Here is a 22,305-nt window from a genome sequence, read left to right as displayed (position 1 = left end):
GCTTTTCCCTTCCCGCCTCACTATGAAGGACTAGTGATGTCTTGACCGCTTTGGGCATTGGCCGATCTCTCTGTTCGTGGCCCTCTCTTATTCACTTTTTATCGAACGTTGGTAACGAGGTAAACACAGTATTCTTGTTAGTGAATTTAGAACATAACGTTCAAATTTATCTGGAAATGGCCCGTTTATCCTGAGTGACTTTGGAAGAATTAACTACCTTTTCTGGGGTATTGGTTCTTTGCAGTCGTAAATCGAAAAGGCACCCTTCTATTACAAATGTCACAAACAATTGGATCTTACTGGTGATTTGTACGGACGGATGCCAGTGTTTTGTAGAAGGCCATTACATGCTCTCTAAATTAAAAACTTTTTGTCTTGCTCTCAAAACATCTACCATGTACATTAATTTTTAAAAAATTATTTAGATCTGATTTTAAAAAGTGTCTTGGTTATTAAGTACTGGTTTGATACTTAACTGAATTGTGCAGACATCCTGTACATAAAAGATTATATTTCTCTTCAACATTTTTGATAGGAAGTAAAACCTTTACATTTGAAACATGGATGCAATGGTAACATTTCCAGAGCAAGGGACTGTTACCTGAATACTTCACAAATTATAAAAAAAATTTCCATAAGTAATCTTCTACAGGGATGTGTTTTGAATTTAACATTGAATATTTATGTACCTCATGGATTATGGGCAGTAAATAAACTTAATTTTATTGTAAATGACCTCTCCCAAATAATCATGTAATCCATTTGCCTTCATATTTCCAACCAATGAATTATCTCTATTGCAGAACTAGCTGTTCTTTCTTTAAAAACATACAAGACATTTGTGGAATTAAATGTGCAGAAATTCACATTTCAATAATTGACTTAGGGTGTTAGTGATTTTTAGCATGTTCTTGTCAGATCACAAATGCCTGTACAGGTACAACATAGTTGGTGCAACAACAAAAACATTCCCCTCTTTGCCTTCCTGCTCAGGGAACTATTTGGTTCCGATTATCAGAAATATAAAAGTACAGTTGGAATTTCTGCTTGTCTTTCAGTCTGACCTTATCTGTGACACGTTCAGTTTCAGCTTTTTTTGGGAGAGGACGTAGGAGAAAAATTTAATTATAATTTGTAAAACAGTGAACAATTAGCTGCTTGTGCTCATACATTTGCGATATGTTAGAGGAGAATAAACAATTCAATCTGGAAATGTGGCTTTTAAACTAAAACATGATTATAACCATTCACTTAATTTAAACCACACAGTACAGTACAATTTAATGTAAAATTATTAATATGAATTTTGTATTTCAGTATCTACTATGTGGAAAAACGTTGGTAGCAAGTTGATGAATACTTTATGTTCCAGTTTTTTGAATGGATTGAGAGTGGTGAAAACTGTTGTATGTTGCAACTCCTTATTTATTTCTGATTCTCACAAGAAATAGTGAAGACATTTTTTTTCAAATATAGATATTTTTCATTGAACAGAAAGGGAATACATTCTTAAAGCATCGCTACCGAATGCTGAAGTTTAAAAATTCAGTAGCAATGAGCTGGGCTAAGGATTGTGTGCATCAATGCAGTATTCTAGTTGTTGTTGGAACATTATTTGCTTTACAGTAAACATAAGTAACTACTTTTATTACAATGCATTTATTATGGGATTTTTTTAAAGTTTGGAACAATTTCTAAATATAGCATAGGTGCAAGAAAGCTTGTTCTGGATAGTTTATTGATTAGGTCTGGAGTTGCAGAGTAAAGGGGCAGTCCTCTTGTGTTGCTGGGACAGTAGTGCGTGCCATTGAGGAGGGGCAGTCTATAGGCTTCCAAGGGGTTTGAAGTTGAAAACCGGGTGGATTAAATTATTCATGTAATTTCTGCGGATCAAAGAAAATACCTGGTAAACAAAGATAGGTTTTTAAGTATCCATATACTTTTAAGATCCAAGAACAGGTTTAAAGTTAAAGATAATTAATTTGCATTTCTGTTGGGTAAAGGGCTATTTGTGCCACATTGCCAGAGGGATGGAGGTTAGGAATTTTTTTTTTTGTTTTGGTATATCTACTCTTTTCACCAACTGTGAGGCAGTCAGCCTGGGATCAGTTTTGAGACAGGTTGAGAAAGATTCTGCCAACACCTTGAACGCAGCAGAAAACTATCAAGGACTAAAAATGTTTCTGATTTGTAGTCACTATGTAAGAGTGTGGGTGAGACACGAGCTCTGTCTGGGGAAATCTAAATTTGTGAGGTGTTGGAAGAAATGCTTGAGCATTCATCTAGCTGGATGCTCGTGGGAGAATCTCCCAAGAAATGCCTCACTTCGGAAGATAATTGGGGAAAGCAGAAGAATCACAGTAAATCTTTGAGAGCTGAGAGGTTTGTTGGTTTCTTTCTGGGAGATTGGAACACTTCAGTAAAAGGGGTTTTGGAAAATGCCGTCAGAAATTTTGAATTTAAAGTATAAATGCTTACAAGAAAGATAGTGTTATGTTAAAAATGCTTATTCTTTTTCATTTGACAGTTAAACCTTTTCATCTAAAACTTACCTTAAACGGTGAAATTTTGTTGCGTGTTCTGAGTTAATAACTTGAGAATTCAAATATCTTTTTAAAAGTTACCGGTCTCTGAGGTCATAAGACTTTATTGAACTAAGTTTTAATTTCCATTTTTTTTATCTTGAGCATTTCGTTTCATTTTATTCCCTTTTTCTATTGCTACTTGAGTCTGTTGTGCTTTCCTTTTCATCTCTTATTTCATTGCAACCTGGATCTTGTACCATGTAAAACTCTTGCCTGAAGTGGACAGGCAATGACCAAAATTTTTGTTAACTTGTTATGTCAGTATGTTATGTATACATTTTATAGATTGTGTTTAATAGTGAAGACTTGGGTGTTCATAACTGACCTACAATTGGACAAATGTGAAAACCTTGATTTTGGAGTGCTCCAGTATTTTTATTGAAAATAAAACTCCTATACTCTCAGCTATGTGCTCTGGGAAGGCTCTCTGATGCTTAGTGAGTTTATTGAATAAGTAACCGAGTTACACAGATGAGGGTCAATTGTCTGTGCAGAATTATTTGATCGCAAGTTTTAAGTGCACTACGGTTGACCTCTGTTCTCTTGGTTATTCAGGTGAAAATTGGTCAGAATTCTATTTCTTGATTGCTATTTGAAGGAAGATCAGATCTGGCCCAGTTATGGAATTGCTTTGGTTGAATAGTCTGTTGACACTGTTGTGGCACACACCCACAAATAATGGATTTTTGGTCAAGGAGCAAAAGTGGGTGCTGGTTCCATTGCAACAATCAATGCCTGCAAAGAAGGAGGCAAAACTGACGAGCAACAAATAAAAATAATCTTTGGTATTGAAGTATTTTTGAACCCATTCCATGAATTTTTAGTTTTGCGATTTGATAATGTAGGATTGAAGCGATATCTAGGAATAAAATAAACCGAACTCTAGTGGTGTTTGGTATGAAATAGCTTACTAATTCTAATCACAGGTACAATTATGACAATACGCAACAGCTGATGCATAATAAAGAACTTAATTTATGAAAGCATGTCTTAAAAAGATATAGCTATGCAGACATTTGTACAGAGAATTTTCACTGACTGTCCCGGGTAGACGTACATTGAGTTCCTGTATTGTGACCTTGAACCAAATCCTAACATCATATCAGAAAACTGCCCACTGGCAGAAAAAGCTTTAAGAACTCTATTAAAGGCTGGAAATGTAATTTGAAATGCTTCAATTTTGTGCCACAAACCTGTTCTTGGGTCTTTAACAGTATATAGATACTTAAAAACCTATCTTTGTTTACCAAATATTTTCTTTGATCTGCAGAAATTACATGAATAATTTTTTCACCCCATTAACACCTCCACTTCAAACCTTTTGGAAGCCTATAGACTGCCCCACTCCTCGATAGCATGCACTACTGTCCCAGCAACACAAGAGGACTGTCATTCTTTTTAATTTTCCTTTTACTTGAATGTGTATTTTTTTGCATTTTCCAGGGGCGATGGGGAAAACTTGTAAAAAGCTAAACCTCGATTGGCTTTGAACAGCATTCAAAGGCCATGTTTAAGGCAAATTCGAAAGCCTGAATAGTAAAGATTACTTCAAAGGTTAAACCGAGTCTTTTTTTTTGCATTTTTTGCATTGCAACAGAAAGAGGCATTGATCAGGCACATCTGTTTGTTAGAAGATTATAGGAGTGAATATTAAATTTTGTAATACCTATCTGCACTTCACAGCAATTTTTTTCAACACCTGAAGTTGTTGGTTACTGCTGAGAGTTACATAGATCTTATCTTTGAGAGTCTAGAGACCCTGCTGGCCAAATCCTTTTGTTCACATGGTTTGTAGGTCCATTTGTAGCAGTTAGCTTGGCTAACAACGAAGTAACAAATGCATGTCCATATTAATTAACATATATTAAATTATTCATACTAATAGATCATTCAGTTTTGTTGTAGGAATTATGAGTTAAAGGGCTACTTTGAAACATAGTTATTCTACATCTACAAAATCTAAACAGATTACATCAGCAAATAATCTAATTGCAAATAGAACAGGGTTTTGAGGACAGATTAGGGCACTGTGGCTTGGACAACTTTGTAGTTTTGATCTTATTAATGTGGTACAGTTGCACAGTGGACACTCAATTCACCAATAAAAACAAGATGCAGAAAGTACAAAACCTGAAACATTCTATTTCTCTTTCACTTTCTGTGGATAGTGCCTGATCTGGGTATTTCCAGCATTTTCTGTTTTTATTTCGGAATTCTAACATCTGCAGTTTTATTTACCTACTGAGGGAGGTTTTATCTACACTTTCAAATAGATTTTTCTGAAATTTTGGCTTGCTCTTAAATATTGTTTTAACTTGGGACTCTTTTCTGTGGACATGGTAAATAGAAAATAAAGTTTTATAATTTGCGATAGACTGAAATCCAGTATAGCCCTAAAGTGTCAGTTTCATCAAACGCATCATGGTCTCTGCTGCTGAACTTAAAAAAAAATCTTCTTGCGCTCCCTAGAAGACCAGTCGCAGTTCTTGTGTCAAGTCTGAAAAAAATTTAGGCAAGGAGTCAAGATAGAAAAGCCCCCTTCTGTCATTGCCTCCCTCAGCATTTCCAATTTCATGGGAAATGCAAAAGTTATCAGACATCGGAAAGAGAAAATTAGCCAAATTGTTACACTCGTTCCAAGGTATCCTCTGAATGATGAGGATCTTTTTGAGGTGAAAGAAACTAATCAATACATCTATTGTAAGCCTCTATATAATGATGACTACTTGGCTCCTGGCGTTAATTTTTAAATTAACTTATTCCAAATACATTGAATGTTAATATGTTGGAACAGTATAAAAGAGGTGGGTCCTCAGGCCTGTGCTTATTTGAGATTGAGGTGAAGGTTCAGTTTGCAGAGGAATACCTTTTCTTCCTCCAGAACCATACCACACTTTGGAAATCTAGGGTGACTGGGCTTGATACTAGGATCATGAGATAATGTTGAAGTGTTTCTATATACCCTTCTTTTGAAATTGGAAGTTTCTTTTGTGTTTTCAGGTTTTGATGTCTGCAAATAATTGAAGTGAGATGTTTCCAGTTTTGCAAATAATTCAAAATGGTAATTTTTTAAAACTTCAATGTATAATCACACATTCCAGTGAAGTGGGTCAGTGACAATAGTGTAGAAGTTTGCAGTTTGGACTGTTCTGAGATTCCTTTTAATACCTCATATAATATATTAAGACATGAAGACGAAGAAGAAAATCTTAAGGTGCTTGAGGAATTGTCTGTCCTCTACATGACCCCAGTTTCCAACAGCATTTGTGCTCAGTGTTTAAAACACTTGAGGTATATGCATTCACTGTTCAAGTTAGTCAACTTGTTACAAAATACAATACAAAAGAAGTATGCAAAAAAAATCTTCTGAGATTCTCCCACACTGCTCAAAATTCCGGTTTGGTTGCCCTTCAATTATTTCTGGTTTTGTTTAAAGCGACTTCTTTAATTTTTTTTTGGTCAAAGTAAGTTTATCATCTCAGTAAATCAGGATGATGGAGATGAAATATACTATGTTCACACACGATGAGAGAAAAAAATAGAAAGTAAATTGTCTTTTCAGTTTAAGTTTAACGGGCGGCACGGTAGCACAGTGGTTAGCACTGCTGCTTCACAGCTCCCGGGACCTGGGTTCGATTCCCGTCTTGGGTCACTGTCTGTGCGGAGTTTGCACATTCTCCTCGTGTCTGCGTGGGTTTCCTCCGGGTGCTCTGGTTTCCTCCCACAGTCCAAAGATGTGCGGGTTAGGTTGGCCGTGCTAAAATTGCCCCTTAGTGTCCTGAGATGCGTAGGTTAGAGGGATTATTGGGTAAATATGTAGGGATATGGGGTTAGGGCCTGGGTGGGATTGTGGTCGGTGCAGACTTGATGGGCCAAATGGCCTCTTTCTGCACTGTAGGGTTTCTATGATTCTATGATTTAGCTAGTGTTTGGGGAATGATTTGCTTTGTACACCAGGGCTGCAGATCATATTGTGCACTTTGATTTTAGAAAAAAAAGTTAATGTCAAGGCAATATCTCTATAAATGAAAATTTTTGTTCTGATACAGTTGTTACTGCTTCACAGATTGCCAGTAGATGATGCGAAAACCACAGAGGAAGATGAGAAATAGCTGTGGAGGTCGTCGTTCCCCATCTCCCTATGGACTTAAGTGTTCACCAAGCAGAGAGACATTGACGTATGCTCAAGCGCAACGGATGGTCGAGGTAGACATTGATGGGAGACTGCACAGAATTAGCATATTTGATACTTTAAAGATTATCACTGAAGATGACTTGACTGCCCAAGAGATTACAGAATGTAATAGTAACAAAGAAAACAGTGAACAACCTCTTTTTCCTTCAAAGTCTAAAAAAACAATTTGCAAAGACAAAAGGAAAGAGTCCGCCTCTAAACATGCAGCTGGGGGATCTGTTGAATTACCTCAACCTTCTTTTAGAATTATTGACTATAATCCTCCTGATGCCCCGCCCCTACCATCAGCATATTACAGATATATTGAAAAATCAGTGGAAGAGCTTGATGGTGAAGTTGAATACGATATGGATGAGGAGGATTATGCATGGCTAGAAATGATCAATGAAAAGCGAAAGGGTGACCTGCTTGGTATCGTGTCCCAAGAGACATTTGAGTGCCTCATGGACAAATTGGAAAAGGAATCTTATTTTGAAAGCAGGAATAAAGGGGACCCCCAGTCTCTAATTGATGAAGATGCAGTTTGTTGTATTTGTATGGATGGTGAGTGTCAGAATAGCAATGTGATCTTATTTTGTGATATCTGTAATCTTGCTGTACATCAGGAGTGCTATGGAGTGCCATATATTCCAGAGGGACAATGGCTTTGCCGCTGCTGCCTGCAATCTCCTTCCAGGCCTGTCGATTGCGCTTTGTGTCCAAATAATGGTGGTGCTTTTAAACAAACAGACGATGGCCGATGGGCCCATGTAGTTTGCGCTCTGTGGATACCGGAGGTCTGCTTTGCTAATACTGTATTTTTGGAGCCAATAGACAGCATAGAGAACATTCCATCTGCTAGGTGGAAATTAATATGCTATATTTGCAAACAGAAAGGTGCAGGAGCATCTATTCAGTGTCACAAAGCTAATTGCTACACAGCATTCCATGTGACCTGTGCTCAGAGGACTGGTTTGTACATGAAGATGGAACCGGTACGAGAAACTAGTGCCAATGGGACAACTTTCAGTGTCCGTAAAACAGCGTATTGTGATATCCACTCCCCGCCAGGATCAGTGAAAAAAATTCTTGCATTGGGTGATAATGAGGCTGAGGAAGAAGAAGAGGACCAAGAAAAAGACGTTGGTGATGGTGAGAGTCCGAAGAAAGTATCACCTAAAAAGACCAAAGTCAAATCTAAACAGAAAGCTAAAAAAATTAGAAATTTTCTTGAAGAGCGGCGCGCAGCAGTACCAGTGGTGACTGTGCCACAGATACCTACTCACAGGTGAGCTTTTTTTAAATAGACAGCTAAGATATGTTAAAATGTATGAGCAAAATGCTGAATTTAGTTACATTTAAAATTTTTAACAACTTCCAATCTTTCAGTTCTAGAGCTGCAACATATTTCTGTACTGTGGCTCAAGTCATGTTTTCCTTCATAGTTCTTTTCATATAGAAAACTTTTGTGGATATGTGTAATAAACCATTAGGGAAAATGCTTCTTCATGGAAACTCCTAAATAACTGGTAAAACATGAGTGGCTTCAGCCCATCAGTTTATTTTCCTTCAAACGTGTGTTGTACTGTTTTTAGAATGTTCATTTTGCAAATCTCGGTTGTTGAAAATACCTTTCAAAACTCACTTTAAAATCGTTTCTGTTGTCTATTGCATTAGAGAACAGTTTGTTTATTTTGGTTTGTCAATGTGCATTGGTATACCATGGTAATTAATAGAATTTGTAAGTTAAACTACTTTGTGAGTTCCCTCAACGGTAAGTTCCTGGTCTTATTTGGGTCATCGCTGGAAAGTGATGGTAAGATCCCTTCACAGGATAGGCTAAACTGAATGGTAAGTCAGTCTGGACTGCAGTTTTGCATAGCTGTTGGCTCAAAATTATATTGACACAGGCCTACACACTTGTTCGTTAGTATGGCAGGGGGTGGGAAATAGTGTGGAGGAGAGGACACTCTGGACCTTTTAAGGTAAATTAATGGACTTCCTGACCTGTAAACCTCTTTCTAGCTTCCACAAGTCTCTGAAATGTAGTTTGAATAATCCCTCCTCCCAAAAAAACAGAATTTCAGATATTTGTGGACACCATCAGGGCAGCATTATTTTTTTCTGTAGTCTCTAGAACTGATCAAGTTGACCCCTACTTTAAAGAAAAGAAATATTGGGTATGGGTGCTCTGTCTCTGTTACCAAGCCTGGATACTTGAGTGAAGTTTCCACCTATGAATAGTGACTCTCTTTAAGGGTCTGTCTTGCAACCTCTTTTGCTGAGCATTGAATTTGAGTTTGACTAAAAACATCATTACGAACAAAACCAGATAAAACAGTGGCATGCTAGAGTTCACTGCAGCTCAATAGGGTGATAATAGACTACAGTTATGTTCAATATGTATAATGCTATTAGTATAGACAGCTGCAGGTGTTAGACTGTCAGTATCTGGATCATGGTCTGTGCCGATAGGCATGTCCTTTGTCATGACAGTTAATTTTGTAGCTGTCAAAAACATACTACCTTAGGTACAAGGTTTTTAAGTATAGTGTTTTACTTAAGATGATATTGATGGCAACATCAGATTAGCTTAGTCTTTTCATAAACTATCCAGTTAATTTCCAGAAAGATGAACTTAACATTTTTCAAATACTCGCATTGAATCTGAGCTAGATTGGCATCATATTCTTGGACAAGCAAAGACGTTTCCTTTTTCTAGATGGTCCAGTTTCCAGATATTTTATACAACATGACTTAAGCTGTATGTTACAATGCCATATTTGATGGGAGTCATTTTATGAATATGGCAAGACTTGCATTGCAAAAGCTGGTCAAATTCTATTTCCAAATAGCGCATTGGCACTCGCCCATTAGTCCTAGTGGTAACATTTCTTCCCTTTCATTTTCTAGATTTTGCCTACTTTAAGCATTGTAGTTTTTATCCCTATATGTTGAAAATCTGCTCAACTGAGGTAACTGTGAATTGAGGCTGTAAAAGTAAGTTGATGAGTTTATACAGGATGAATAGAAGTTCACAAATTTTATGTACTGCAGTGGTGAAATTGTCTATGCTGTTTGATCTGTTGCATATGTAAGTGATTATACTCTTCTTCAAAGCTCTTTAAAAATTTTATTCATGGGATGTGGGCATCACTAGAGCAGCATTTATTGTCCACCCCTAGTTGCCCTTGAAAAGGTGGCAGTGAGCTGCTTTCATGAACTGCTGCAGTCCATGTGATTTAGGTGCACCCATAGTGCTGTTGGGAAAAAGTTCCAGGATGTTGACCCAGGGACAGTGAACAAATGGTGATATATTTCAATGTCAGAATGGTAAGTGGCTTGAATGGGAACTTGCAGGTGATGGGTGTTCTCACGCGTTTGCTGACCTTGCCCTTCTAGATGATAGTGGTTGTGGGTTTGGAAAATGCTGTCTGAGGAGTTTTGTTGTGTTCCTGCGATGCATCTTGTAGATGGTACACATTGTTGCTACTGTCGGTGATGGATGGAGGGAGTGAATGTTTGTGGATGGGGTGCCCATCAAGCTAGCTGCTTTGTTCTGATGATGTCAAGCTTCTGGGGCTGCATTCAACTGGTCCAGTGGAGAGTATTCCATCACATTCCTGACTTGTGCCTTGTAGATGGTGAACTGGCTTTAGGGAGTCAGGAGATGAGTTACTTGCCACAAGATTTGTAGCCTCTTGACCTGTTCTTGTAGCCACAGTATTTATATAGCTAGCCCAGTTCAGTTTCTGCTCAATGATAACTCCCAGATTGTTGATAGTGGGGGATTCAGTGATGGTAATGCCATTGAATGTCCAAGGGGTGATGGTTAGATTCTCTGTTGCTGGCAATGGTGGTTGCCTGGCACTTGTGGCAAGAATATTACTTGCCACTTATCAGTCCAAACCTGATTATTGTCCAGATTTTGCTGCATATGGACATGGACTGCTTCAGTATGAGGAGTTGCGAATGATATTAAACATTGTGCAGTCATCGGTGAATATGATGATTACTGACCTTTATGATGGAATAAAAGGTTATGGACTAAGCAGCTGAAGATGGTTGGGCCTAGGATACTTACCCTGACGAACTCTTGCAGTGATGTTCTGGAACTGAGTTTATTGACCTCCAACAATCGCAACAATTTTCCTCTGTGCGAGGTATTCCAACCAACAGAAAGTTTTCCTCCTGATTACCATTGACTCCAGGTTTGCTCATACTCCTTCATCTTTGGTGTTTGGCTATTTTGTCCTTGTTTGAACCAAGACTGATGAGGTTAGAAGCTGAGTGGCCCTGGCAGAACCCAAACTGAGCATCACTGAGCAGGTTGTTGCCAAAGAAGTGCCACTTGATGGCACTGCTGATGACCCCTTCCATCTCTTTACTGATGATCGAGTACACTGCACTAATTGGCCAAGTTGGACACGCTCTGCTTTTTGTGTACAAGACAGCTCTGGGCAATTTTCCACATTGCTGGATAGATGCCAGTGTTGTAGCTATACGGGAACAGTTTGGCATGGGGCACAGCAAGTTCCGGAGCACAGGTCTTGAGTATTATTGCCGAAATGTTGACAGGACCCGTAGCCTTTGCAGTCTCCAGTGTCTTCAGCCATTTCTTGATCTTGCATGTGAATTGAATTGGCTGAAGACTGGCATCAGTCATGGGGACCTCCAGAGTAGGCCAATATGGATCATCCATCCAGCACTTGTGGCTGAAGATTGTCGTGAATTCTTCAGCCTTTTGCACTGATGTTCTGGGCTCCCCATATTGAGGATGGGGATATTTGTGAAGCCGCCTCCTCCAGTGAGTTGTTTAATTATCCATCACCATTCATGACTGGATGTGGCAGGACTGCAGAGTTTAGATCTGATCTGTTAATTGTGGAATAGCTTACTTCCTATCTATTGCATGCCATAGTTCTGTGTTGTAGCTTCACCAGGTTGACATCTCCATGTCCTCTTGCACTCTTCATTGAACAAGTGTCGATTCCCTGGCTTGGTGTTAATGATAGAGTGGAGGATGTGCCGGGCCATGAGGTAACAGATGGTGATTGAGTATAATTCTGCTGCTGATGGCCCACAATACCTCATGGATGCCCATCCTTTAATTGCTAGATCTGTTTGAAATCTATCCCATTTAGCATGGTGATGGTCTATCCTCAATGTGAATGCAGGATTTTGTGTCCACAAGAACTATGCAGTGATCACTCATAGCAATACTGTCCTGGACAGATGCATGTACGGCAAGCGGGTTGGTGAGAATGAAGTTGAGTATGTTTTTCCCTCTTGTTGGTTCCCCTGCCAGCTGCCACAGATCCAGTTTAGCAGTTATGTCCTTTGGGACTCAACCAGCTCTGTTTGGTGAAGGACTTTGATGTCACCCATTCAGAGTACATTCTGCAGCCATGCCGCTCTCAGTGCTTCTTCCCTTTGGTGTTCAATATGGAGGGTTACTGATTCAGGCACTGAGGGAGGGGAGCAGTATGTAGCAATCAGCAGGAAGCTTTTGTACCTGTGTGTGACCTGATGCCATGAGACCTCATGGGGTCTGGAGTTGTTGAGGATTCCTAGGGCAGCTCCTTCCTGTCTGTATACTACTGCGCAACTATTATTGCTGGATCTGCCCTGCCGCTGGGACAGGACGTACTCCGGGATGGTGATGGTGTCAGGGACATTATTTGTAACGTATGATTCAGTGAGTATGACTGTGTCAGGCTGTTACTTGACTAGTCTTTGAGTCAGCTGTCGCAATTTTGGCACTGCCCCGCCGGATGTTAGTAAGGAGGACTTTGCAGAGTTGACAGGGCTGGGTTTGCCATTGTAGATTCCCGTGCCTAATTTGATGGTAAGGACAGCAGATTTTCTTCCCTAAAGGACATTAGTGAACCAGATGGATTTTCTATAACAATGGTTTCATAGTCATCATCAGACTTTAAATTCCAGTTTTTAATTGAATTAAAATATCGCCATCCACCATGTTGGGATTCAAAACCAGGACCCCAGAAATTACAGTGGGATTCTGAGTTACTGGTCCAGTGATACCACTATGCTACCACCACCTGGTGACTTTTTACTCCTGCATTCTTTGGCTTCTCCCCTCAATTTCTTCTTTCTGTCTTGTCTGTGTTCAATAATTAAAGATTTGAGGAGCATGAAAATGGGTGGAATCTGCTGCCCTAATCTGCATATTCTGTGCCCCAAACAGCTTTTGGCCAGCCCAAGCAGTGAAGGTGGGAATACCAGCCTTCTCATTATGACGCATACTTCAGTCCTGCACACCATTTGACTTTTTTTTGGCATGTACAAATCGCATTTTATTCTGATCCATGTGACATGAATGTCCAGGGTTGCAAAGTGGCAGGGTTGAAAGAACACACTAATATGTTTTGACTAATTTTTAATTAGTTTTTCTTGAGTCATTGTATCAATTTTGCATTAATAGTCCTGGGGAGAAAAAATCTGAATGTCAACAGTTTCTTAATGGGAATGCAATACTATCTGACATTTGAAAGAAGAGCTGACTGACCATGGCATAGTGGTACAGGAAGTGAAGAGATTGACACTGTTCTCTGTAGTAAGGAGCAAAAGGTGTAGGTGGCTTAGTTGCCTGCCTGGTACCAGGGTCGGGACATCTGGGCTAGAGTGGAACTTGCAGTGGGAGAGGGAGGATCCCGTTGTTGTAGTCCATACAGGTACCAACGACATAGGTAGAACAAGGAAAGAGGTTCAGAAACAACAGTGCTGCACTTAAATAAGGGCAATTATAAAGGAATGAGGGCAGAGTTGGCTGGAGTGGACTGAGAAAGGAGTTTAGCAGGAAAGATGGTTGATCAGCAATGGTACATGTTTATGAAAATAGTTCATGACTCACAACAAATGGATATCCCAGTGAAGAAGAAGGATTCTCGAAGGGGATAAATCAAGCATGGTTAACTAAGAAAGTTATGGATAGTATTAAACTGAAAGAAAAAAATATTATGTGCCAAAGATTAGTGGTAAGCCAGAGGATTGGGAAAGTTTTAAAAACAAACAAAAGATGACCAAAAGATTAATAAAGTGGGAGAATATAAACTGAGCATAAACCAGCAAGTAATATATAAACAACAGAGAGAAGCCAAAGTAAACATAGCCCCCTTAGAGAATGAGACTGAGGAAATAATAATGGGGAACCAGGAAATGGCAGAAGAGTTAAACAAAAACTTTGCATCAGTCTTCATGGTGGAAAACACTAATAACATTCCAAAAATACTAAATAATCAAGGGCAGAAGGGGGGGGTAGGAAATAAATAGAATAACTAGTACTAGAGAAACTAATGGGGCTAAAGACCGATAAGTCCCCTGGACCAGATGGGTTTCTTCCCAGGATATTAAAGGAAGTGGCTACAGAGATGGTGGATGCACTGGTATTAATTTTCCAAGAATCCTTAAATGCTGGAAAAGTCCCAGAGGATTAGAAAACTGCCAATGTAACTTTTTTTTATTCAAAAAGGGAGGGAGACAAAAAACGCAGGACATCTATAGGCTATTAACTTTCATTGGGAAAATGTTAGAGTTCATTATAAAGGGTATAATAGCAGAGTATTTAGAAATACATAATATAATCCAGCAGAGTCAGCATAGCTTCTTGAAGGGGAAATCATGCCTGACAAATTAAGAGTTCTTTGGGGTAGTAATGAGCAGGATAGATAAAGGGGAACCAGTAGATGTGGATTTCCAAAAAGTGTTCAATAAAGTACTGTACAAAAGGCTACTTAAGATGAGAGCCACTGGTGTTGGGTAGTATATTAACGTGGATAGAGGATTGGCTAACTAATCGAAGACAGAGTTGGAATAAGAGGGACATTTTCAGAAAGGCACCCTGTAACTATTGGAATGCCACAGGGATCAGTGCTAGGGCCACAATATATTAATGACTTGGATGAGGGAAGTGAATGCACTACTGCCAGGGAGTGGATGACCCAGAAATAGGTTTGGAATGCAAGTGGTGAGGATGACACAGAAGAGAATCTACAGAGGAATAGAGACAGATTAGATGAGTGGACAAAAACTTGGCAGATGGAATATAATGTAGGAAAATGTGAGGTTATGCACTTTTTGGTAGGAAGGATATTATTTAGATGTAGGAAAACTGCTGCACAGGGATTTGGAGGTCCTTGTGCATAAATTGCAAAAAGCTAGCATGCAAGTTCAGCAGGTAATTGGGAAGACAAATGGAATGTTGGCCTTAATTTCAAAGGGAATGGAGTCTTAAAAAATAGGGAAATTTTGCTAAAACTATGCAAGGCATTAGTTAGACCATACCTGGAATACTCTAAGGAAAGATATCCTAGCATTGGAGGCAGTCCAGAGAAGATTCACTAGGTTGATCCCAGGTATGGAGGGATTTTCTTATGATAAGTTATGTAGGTTGGGCCTGTATTTATTGGAGTTTATAAGAATGAGGGGCAACCTTATTGAAACATATAGGATCCTCAGGGAGCTTGACAGGATAGATGCTGAGAGATTATCTTTCTTGTGTGAGAGTCTAGGACCAGAGGGCATAATCATAGAATCCCTATAGTGCAGAAGCAGGCCCATAGAGTCTGAACCGACTCTCCGAAAGAGCATCTTACTCCGTCCCATCCCCTGCACTATCCCTGTAACCACATGTATTTATCCCACTAATCCACCTAACCTGCACCTCTTTGGACTGTGGGAGGAAACTGGAGCACCCAGAGGAAATCTCAGAGTAAGAAAGAGTTGAGGACGAATTTCTTCTCTTGAGGATAGTGAATTTGTGTAATTATTTACTGTAGAGGCTGGGTCATTAAGAATGTTCAAGGCTGAGATAGACTTTTAATTAGTAAGGAAATCAAGTGTTATGGGGGTAAGGTGGAATAATGGTGCAGCAGACTCGATGGGTCAAATGGTCTTATGGAGACAAACAAATAATTATGTTGGGCAGGCCATGCTGCATGGGGAGGGGGGTGGGTGTTGAAAACCAAATGGATCATTGTAATTTATAGTAATTTATAGAATAGTCGTATTCAAAAATATTTATTTTTTGCTTTGCTCTATGCCCTAACCATGAGGGGAAGTGCAATTTTAAATTCCAGTCCTAGTTGTTGGCTGCAGAAATTCTGGGAATGGGAGTTTAGAACTTTTCATTTATAGTAGGATTATCCTGTTTTTTCAGTCTTGCTGATTGGGAAGTAGTTGTATTTGACCAAAACAGTGAATGTGAGTTATTGTGTATAGACCACATCCTGCCTCATGGCATGTTAACTTGTGCTTTATATCTGTGTGCTGTGAAGTGAAGATATGCTTCATTATAGAAATAAAGCTGGGGAGGAAAAAAACTCTCCTAATTGTGACTGTTCTTGGAATTGAAGGAAGTGTGCAATGTTTCTTCAGTGTTTGGTGGGTGAATGGATGTTGAGGAAAACCCCCATTATCGATTGACATCTTTTGATTTTTGTGGCTTTCCTAGTGTTACCATCATTTGTTGTCTGTTTCACAATCCAATCATCAACCCAGGAGCAATAATTCATGACTGTAAATACATAGATAAAATTTCAACATTCTTCAATGGTTCCTCTCGTTTTGCTTTTCAACACTAGTTAAAATATATCTATTCAACCGTTTGCTACCAGCCGCCTCTGCTGCATGTAAAGGACCAAATACATTTTTTAATGTGACGAGTGTTATAAGTTGTTGTATAAACCTTGATATTTTTTCTTTGCAAGTGCTATTATTTCATTACAGATACTTATGCCACATGGAGTATCTCACTCCTGCACCATATATCAATCCAGGGCGAGTACCATTATCTAGTTCAGTTTTCACCAGCGCATGGTTGTGTCTTGTCTTAAGTTGGGATAAATTTTTCAATTCTTTTTCAAAAAGAATGGGTTAGAATTGAATATCAATAGATCCATCTTCACCCCTTTTGGAATGCATTTCCAGAGAGCATAGAGGCAAATTCAATGGTGGTTTTCAGAAGGGAATTAGATAATTATGTGAAGATATTTGCAGGCTAGAGGGAAAAGGTGGGAGATTGGCATTAAAGTTTATTTATTAGTCGCAAGTAAGACTTACATTAACACTGCAATGAAGTTATTGTGAAATTCCTCTAGTCGTCACAGTCCGGCATCTGTTCAAGTCAATATGAATTGATCTGGCACAGACACAATAGGTTGAATGTTTTCTTACTGTGCTGTAACCATTCTGATTCAATTCTGAGGTTTGTTTTCTTGGGTTTGATACACTCCATGAATGCCCAGGAAAATAACAGCATTGAAGAGGATCTTTATTAGGGCAAACATATAAGGAACAATGTGAAATAAAAAATCCTATTACTATGTACTTAACCCAAGAAAATAGCAAAGTTGTGCTTTTTAATTGATTGTATATTTCTAATCCATTGAATAAATGAAGCAGAATCAAAATGAACAAAATATCTCTGCAGTGTGGATGATCATCTTTGCATTAATTGAGCAACAGCTTAAAAACAATTGCAAAATAGAATAGTGCAAATATCGCATAAGATGATTGTTTCAAAAATATAAAATCAGAACTTGGTGCTTTACCTCTGATGCACTAAACACTAGCATATTACCAGTGTTGTGACTGGCAATAGTGCCAATTGATAATTGGGGCTCGTGCCAATTGTTAGGAGCTGACATTGAAAAGCAACAAATATCACACAGTGCTCCAAGGTCCAACAGTAAAGGACTTCATCGCTCTTGCATTTGGATCATTAGGATCATGTTTATTTTGAATTTGTGTCCAATTATGCCCCTGTGTTCTTATTTGGGACTTTAACTCAGTTTTTCACAACCTAATATGTTTTGAATCGAGGTAATCCTGTGTTCTGTGAGGGCTTCTTAAGGACGTGAGAATCAGAGAATTGGGGTTGCTGTTGAAATTAATTTTGCATGTGGAGTTGGTGCCTAGTCAGATTTGGCATACCGATGCAATAGTTCCTGGAGCTTAGCTGCGGTGCCCTGCCTAAAATTGTTTGTTTTTTAGTTTCATTAGGATCAAGGTATTGAGCTATAGTTTTCTTTCTGCCTGAAGTCAGAACAAATATGTTTGCAAGCACTAGGTTATTGCCCCTCAAATGGAGCAATTGCTGAAGTATCAACAGTAATTTATTTCCTACAGTGCAAATAACCGGGGTGAGTTTGAAGCTTTTGCAGTCGAGTTTGTTTCTGTTGTGAAGAATTTTTCATTTAACTGTGAATATAGCATGTCATCGCATTGCACAAATATTGTACATTTAGTTTTGATACGCAGGTCGTGGAGTTTCATTTCCAGGATTGTTTGTTGAAATAAGTTGACTTGTTAAGAATTCTATATTGAACTCTTAATTCTTCTTGTTTCTGCGCAGCACTTTGTTACAGGTAGAAATGCTGCTACTAACATAATCTAACAAAATCATAGTAGTATTATTTGTACTCCATTTTCAGGGAATCTGAGATTGTGCTTTTTCATTGTTTGGCCTGAGCCTCTTTCTTTTGGAGGTCAAATTGACTTTAGCACTGAATGCGATCTGTTCGTATGCTTTGGGAATGAATAGAAACTTTGCATCCGTGTGGAGTAATAATTCATGATTGGGAAAAGTAACAACATGCAAATCTCTGCTTATACATACAACCTTCACAGAAAATTAGGATACTGTTGTTGTTCCTGGAGAAGAAATTTGCAGATATTTGTTGAAGCATGTATCATTTTGTCATGTTAAGTATTACCATCAGTGACTGACTTTGGGGGTAACCCTGTAATCTGGGAGCATTGTGGAGAGGGTTACTGGAAGCATTAAAGGAAGTTCTGATATCATTAGAAAAGAGTTAATTGGATTTGGGAACATTGAAGAGGAATAATTACAGATTCCTTAAGGGGGGGTCTTTCCGTTTTGAATGGACATTTCACTTCACTATTTATGATTTGTAGGATGGGATTTGGGAGCAGGGATAACTGGGGATTGAAGTTCAGAGTCTGATGGTAATGAAGAGGGAGGGGGTTTTCCAAATTCACTAGTATGTAGAGGTCAATGTCTGAAAACCTTGAGAGTGCAGAGCGGAAAATTGGCTGAAATTGGTTAGCTTAGTGTCCAAACTGTTGCGGCCTTTTTTTTTTTGGACCATCAGCAGCAGCCTTATTTTTCGAATACTTTTGTCCTGTTTCTGCCTTAGAGCACTTAAAGCATTGGTTTTAATCGATTTGTATGGTCTTCAATAAACTAATGACCTAATACCAAAAAACTGCTTTTTCCAAGTTTAAACACAACAAGCCTCTGAAATGATTTGCTGCTTCTCTCAGAAGGAAATAATTTTGCACTAATTTGGAACCACAATAAAATGTGATGTGGTTTACACCATCAGCCAAAAATCAGGTGAGACCAGTAATATAAATTTGTTTTCTGTTATGCTTAAATCATCAGGAGGTGGGAACAAACTGAAATCTCTTTCAAATTTTCTATTGAGAAGAGTACATTTTGATTAAAGTTACTGGCTTTAAATAGTAAATGAGTTGCTGTTGAGCACAGATGTTATCTAATAACCAGTAACGTAAAGAATGAATAGTAAATATTAAAGGAGCAACTGTAAATAAAAATAAAGTCTTGCCTTTAGTGCTTCTCACCAGACGTTGCAAAGCAATTTCCAGCAAATTAAGTACTTTTTGAAGTCTAGTCATTGTTGTAATGTAAAAACGTGAAATATGCCTAGAATAAAGCTTTGCGAATTCAACCTCCAGATTAGAGTGCCTTTTTGCTTTGGAAAATAATTTCCTTACAGGAAGCTTTCTACTCTGCAAAACCCACTTGAGGCATGTTTGGAAATTTTGAAAACTGCACATCCATGGAGAGGGCAAGTGAGCCTGTATCTTCTTTCAACTAGCTTTTGAGACTGTTGAAAGTATTTTTTAAAAAAAGGCTATTCAATTTACTGTTATTAAGAAATGAGCAATATTTGATTTTTTTCCCCCATTTTCTTTAAACCTTAGATTTCCCAGCAAAAATTTCAGTTATCGAGAGATGGGGATGAAAGAATTGATTTATTTTTCTCTAGAAAGCTTTGAGTGATTCACCCAAGTTATTGTTTCCCTTTGTTACTAGGTTCCCTTGACTGATCTGTCAAGATTGGTAGTTTTTGCAAGTGCTTAGTAATTTTTCGTATACAGTTTTCTAACCACATTCTTATTTCTAATTTGAATATTCATTATTTCTCCTTTTGGCTTAAAGTAAAACAGCAGCAATTAGTAGTGTAATGCTGAATGGTGGAAGTGTCTCGAGACTGTACATCTATACTATCCAATGGCATAACACCTATATAAAACAGTATTTTGGGGGAATTTTCACAGCAACTTCATTGCAGTGTAAATGTAAGCCTACTTGTAACACTAATAAAAAAATAATACTGTGAGCATTACTACGGGCGATGAGTCATACTTGGGTATCATGGCTTATTTATATAACTTCTCTGAGCTAATTTATTGAAATTGTTAGATTTATGAAATAGCAACAGAAATTCCCTTTAAGTCCTTGGGGACATCCCAGAGCACTTTGCAATCAATAAATTACTTTTGATGTGTAAATGTTAGATAGGTGAATGACAGTCAGTTTGTTCACAAGTTTTCCCCCAACAAGAAATGTTGGGTGACGGCCAAGTGTTGGCCAGAACGTCGAGAGAGCTCTCTTTTTTTTAGAAGAAACTGTTGTATTGCTTGGATTGTTCAACACCTTTCTGTGAAGTGTTTAGCTGGGGTACATTATTGTGATAGTAATCAGATTTTAAAGCTTGGAATGCAATGTGTCATGTTTGTTGCTTTGAAACAATGTATGGCAGTGGCCCAACAGAAATAGTTTTCATTCTGTCTTGCACTTGTAAAGGGAATTGTCTGCGGACAATTGGTCCAGTACACCTCTCGGCTTTTTTTGATATTGTTACAAGATTAGTGGTATTCTTTAGCAGTATATCGCAAGCCAAGGAGACATTCTTCCCATCACGTGAATGAGTAATGTGGTTAATTTCATTGCCAGTGTGATGCCAGGATTGTAGGCTGTATGTCCCAACCACTGGTGGATTGTATCAAACTGCACACCCTTTTTTGGCTGTCCACAACAGGCAAAGTAATGTTCGTACCCAACCAACCCATGTTTGTAAAACTCAAAATATAGGAGTCGATTCTTCCAAAAAAATTCGAAGTGTTGAATTTGCGGGAAAACTGGAGAAATTCATGCTAATTTTTTTCAGTGCGAGTTCAGACAAGAATCTCCCACACTCTCTGGTGGCCTCTGCATTGCACAATGTGAATATCATTGGATTTCAGGGGCAGAGCCTATTCATGCTGGAGAGGCTGCCCCCCAACCTCCCCAGGGCACGATCGTGTCTCCCTGTCCATTTGCAGGCCAGCCCCTCCCTCCCCCAGCAGTGTCAATCCCCATCCAGAGTGACAGCGGGACCCCCCCCCCACTAATAGCCTCCTTGGCACTGCCCCATACCCAGTGGGCAGTGCTGGGGTGCCCCAATTGCACCTCCCCCATTCACTCCAGCGGGGTCAGGTCGCTAGCTCCTGGAAAGTGGAGAGCTACTGTAAACCTCGCTGGAGTGAAACACTGGCGGGCTGGGAGATGCGAGCAGACGCTGCTGGAAATCTGGGCCTGGGAGAGACGAGTGCAGTGTGAACGCTTGCAGAAATACCACTAATCGGCCAACGCACAGCGGGATGGGAGAATCGCCCCCATGATGTCCAACATTAGATGTGGTTCCGTGATGGACACTTGCACACTGAAAACCAATTTAATATCATCAGTCAGGCTCGCAGTGTGGTCCATCTATGCATTTTAGAAAACACATATTCACGCAGGGCCCTATTCTTTGCAGACAGAAGGAGAATGTCAATGCATTCCACCTTTTCCAACGAAACTGAAACTTGGGGACAGTCATTCCCTGGTTCATTCCCCGGTTCATTCCCCATGGCCAATGTTGTGACCAATCAGAGTTGACATGCCTGGTTTGAATTTGAACAAAAGGTTGGCAGTTAAGTTACCTGCTGCATTCTCCATGGCAATGCCTCTACCAATCAGCACTCTTCTCGAGCTGGAGAATTGTTGTTTCCTTTCCTGTTGGTTTATCTTGTATCATGTTTTCTTTTCAGTAATACTCAATTCTGTGCTACCAAAGGTGGTTTATATTTAACAGCAGCATGGCAATATGAGGGAGACTGAACATAAGAACTAGGAGCAGGATAAATCTACCGGTCCCTCGAGCCTGCTCCGCCATTCAATAAGATCTTTTCATGGACTCGGCTCCACTTACCCGCCCACTCACCATAGCCCTTAATTCCTTTACTGTTCAATAATTTATCTATCCTTGCCTTAAAAACATTCAATGAGGTAGCCTCAACGGCTTCACTGGGCAGGGAATTCCACAGGTTCACTATACTTTGTGTGAAGAAGTTCCTCCTCAACTCAGTCCTAAATCTGCTCCCCCTTATTTTGAGGCCAGGCCCCCTAGTTCTAGTTTCACCTGCCAGCGGAAACAACTTCCCTGCTTCTAT

General features: G+C 39.1%; 1 protein-coding gene across 6 annotated transcripts in view; it reads left to right on the top strand.

Moving 5' to 3' along the window:
* Window positions 1-22,305, top strand: part of LOC144511875 (bromodomain and PHD finger-containing protein 3-like) — a 64,963-nt gene that overhangs the window by 1,344 nt on the left and 41,314 nt on the right. For 3 of the 6 annotated variants that reach the window (XM_078242289.1, XM_078242290.1, XM_078242294.1), the window contains exons 2-3: window positions 5,586-5,646; window positions 6,652-8,047. In XM_078242289.1, the coding sequence (XP_078098415.1) occupies window positions 6,663-8,047 (1,385 nt within the window). In that variant the 5' untranslated portion in view covers window positions 5,586-5,646; window positions 6,652-6,662. Of the gene's footprint in view, window positions 1-4,087; window positions 4,140-5,585; window positions 5,647-6,651; window positions 8,048-22,305 lie in introns of those variants that run through there. The other 3 variants (XM_078242293.1, XM_078242292.1, XM_078242291.1) reach the window with 2 other exon arrangements.

The sequence above is a fragment of the Mustelus asterias genome, chromosome 25 (genome assembly GCF_964213995.1).
Source record: "Mustelus asterias chromosome 25, sMusAst1.hap1.1, whole genome shotgun sequence".
Classification (NCBI taxonomy): domain Eukaryota; kingdom Metazoa; phylum Chordata; class Chondrichthyes; order Carcharhiniformes; family Triakidae; genus Mustelus; species Mustelus asterias.
Note: the sequence above shows the minus strand (reverse complement) of the source record. Positions and strands in the feature narration are given on the sequence as shown.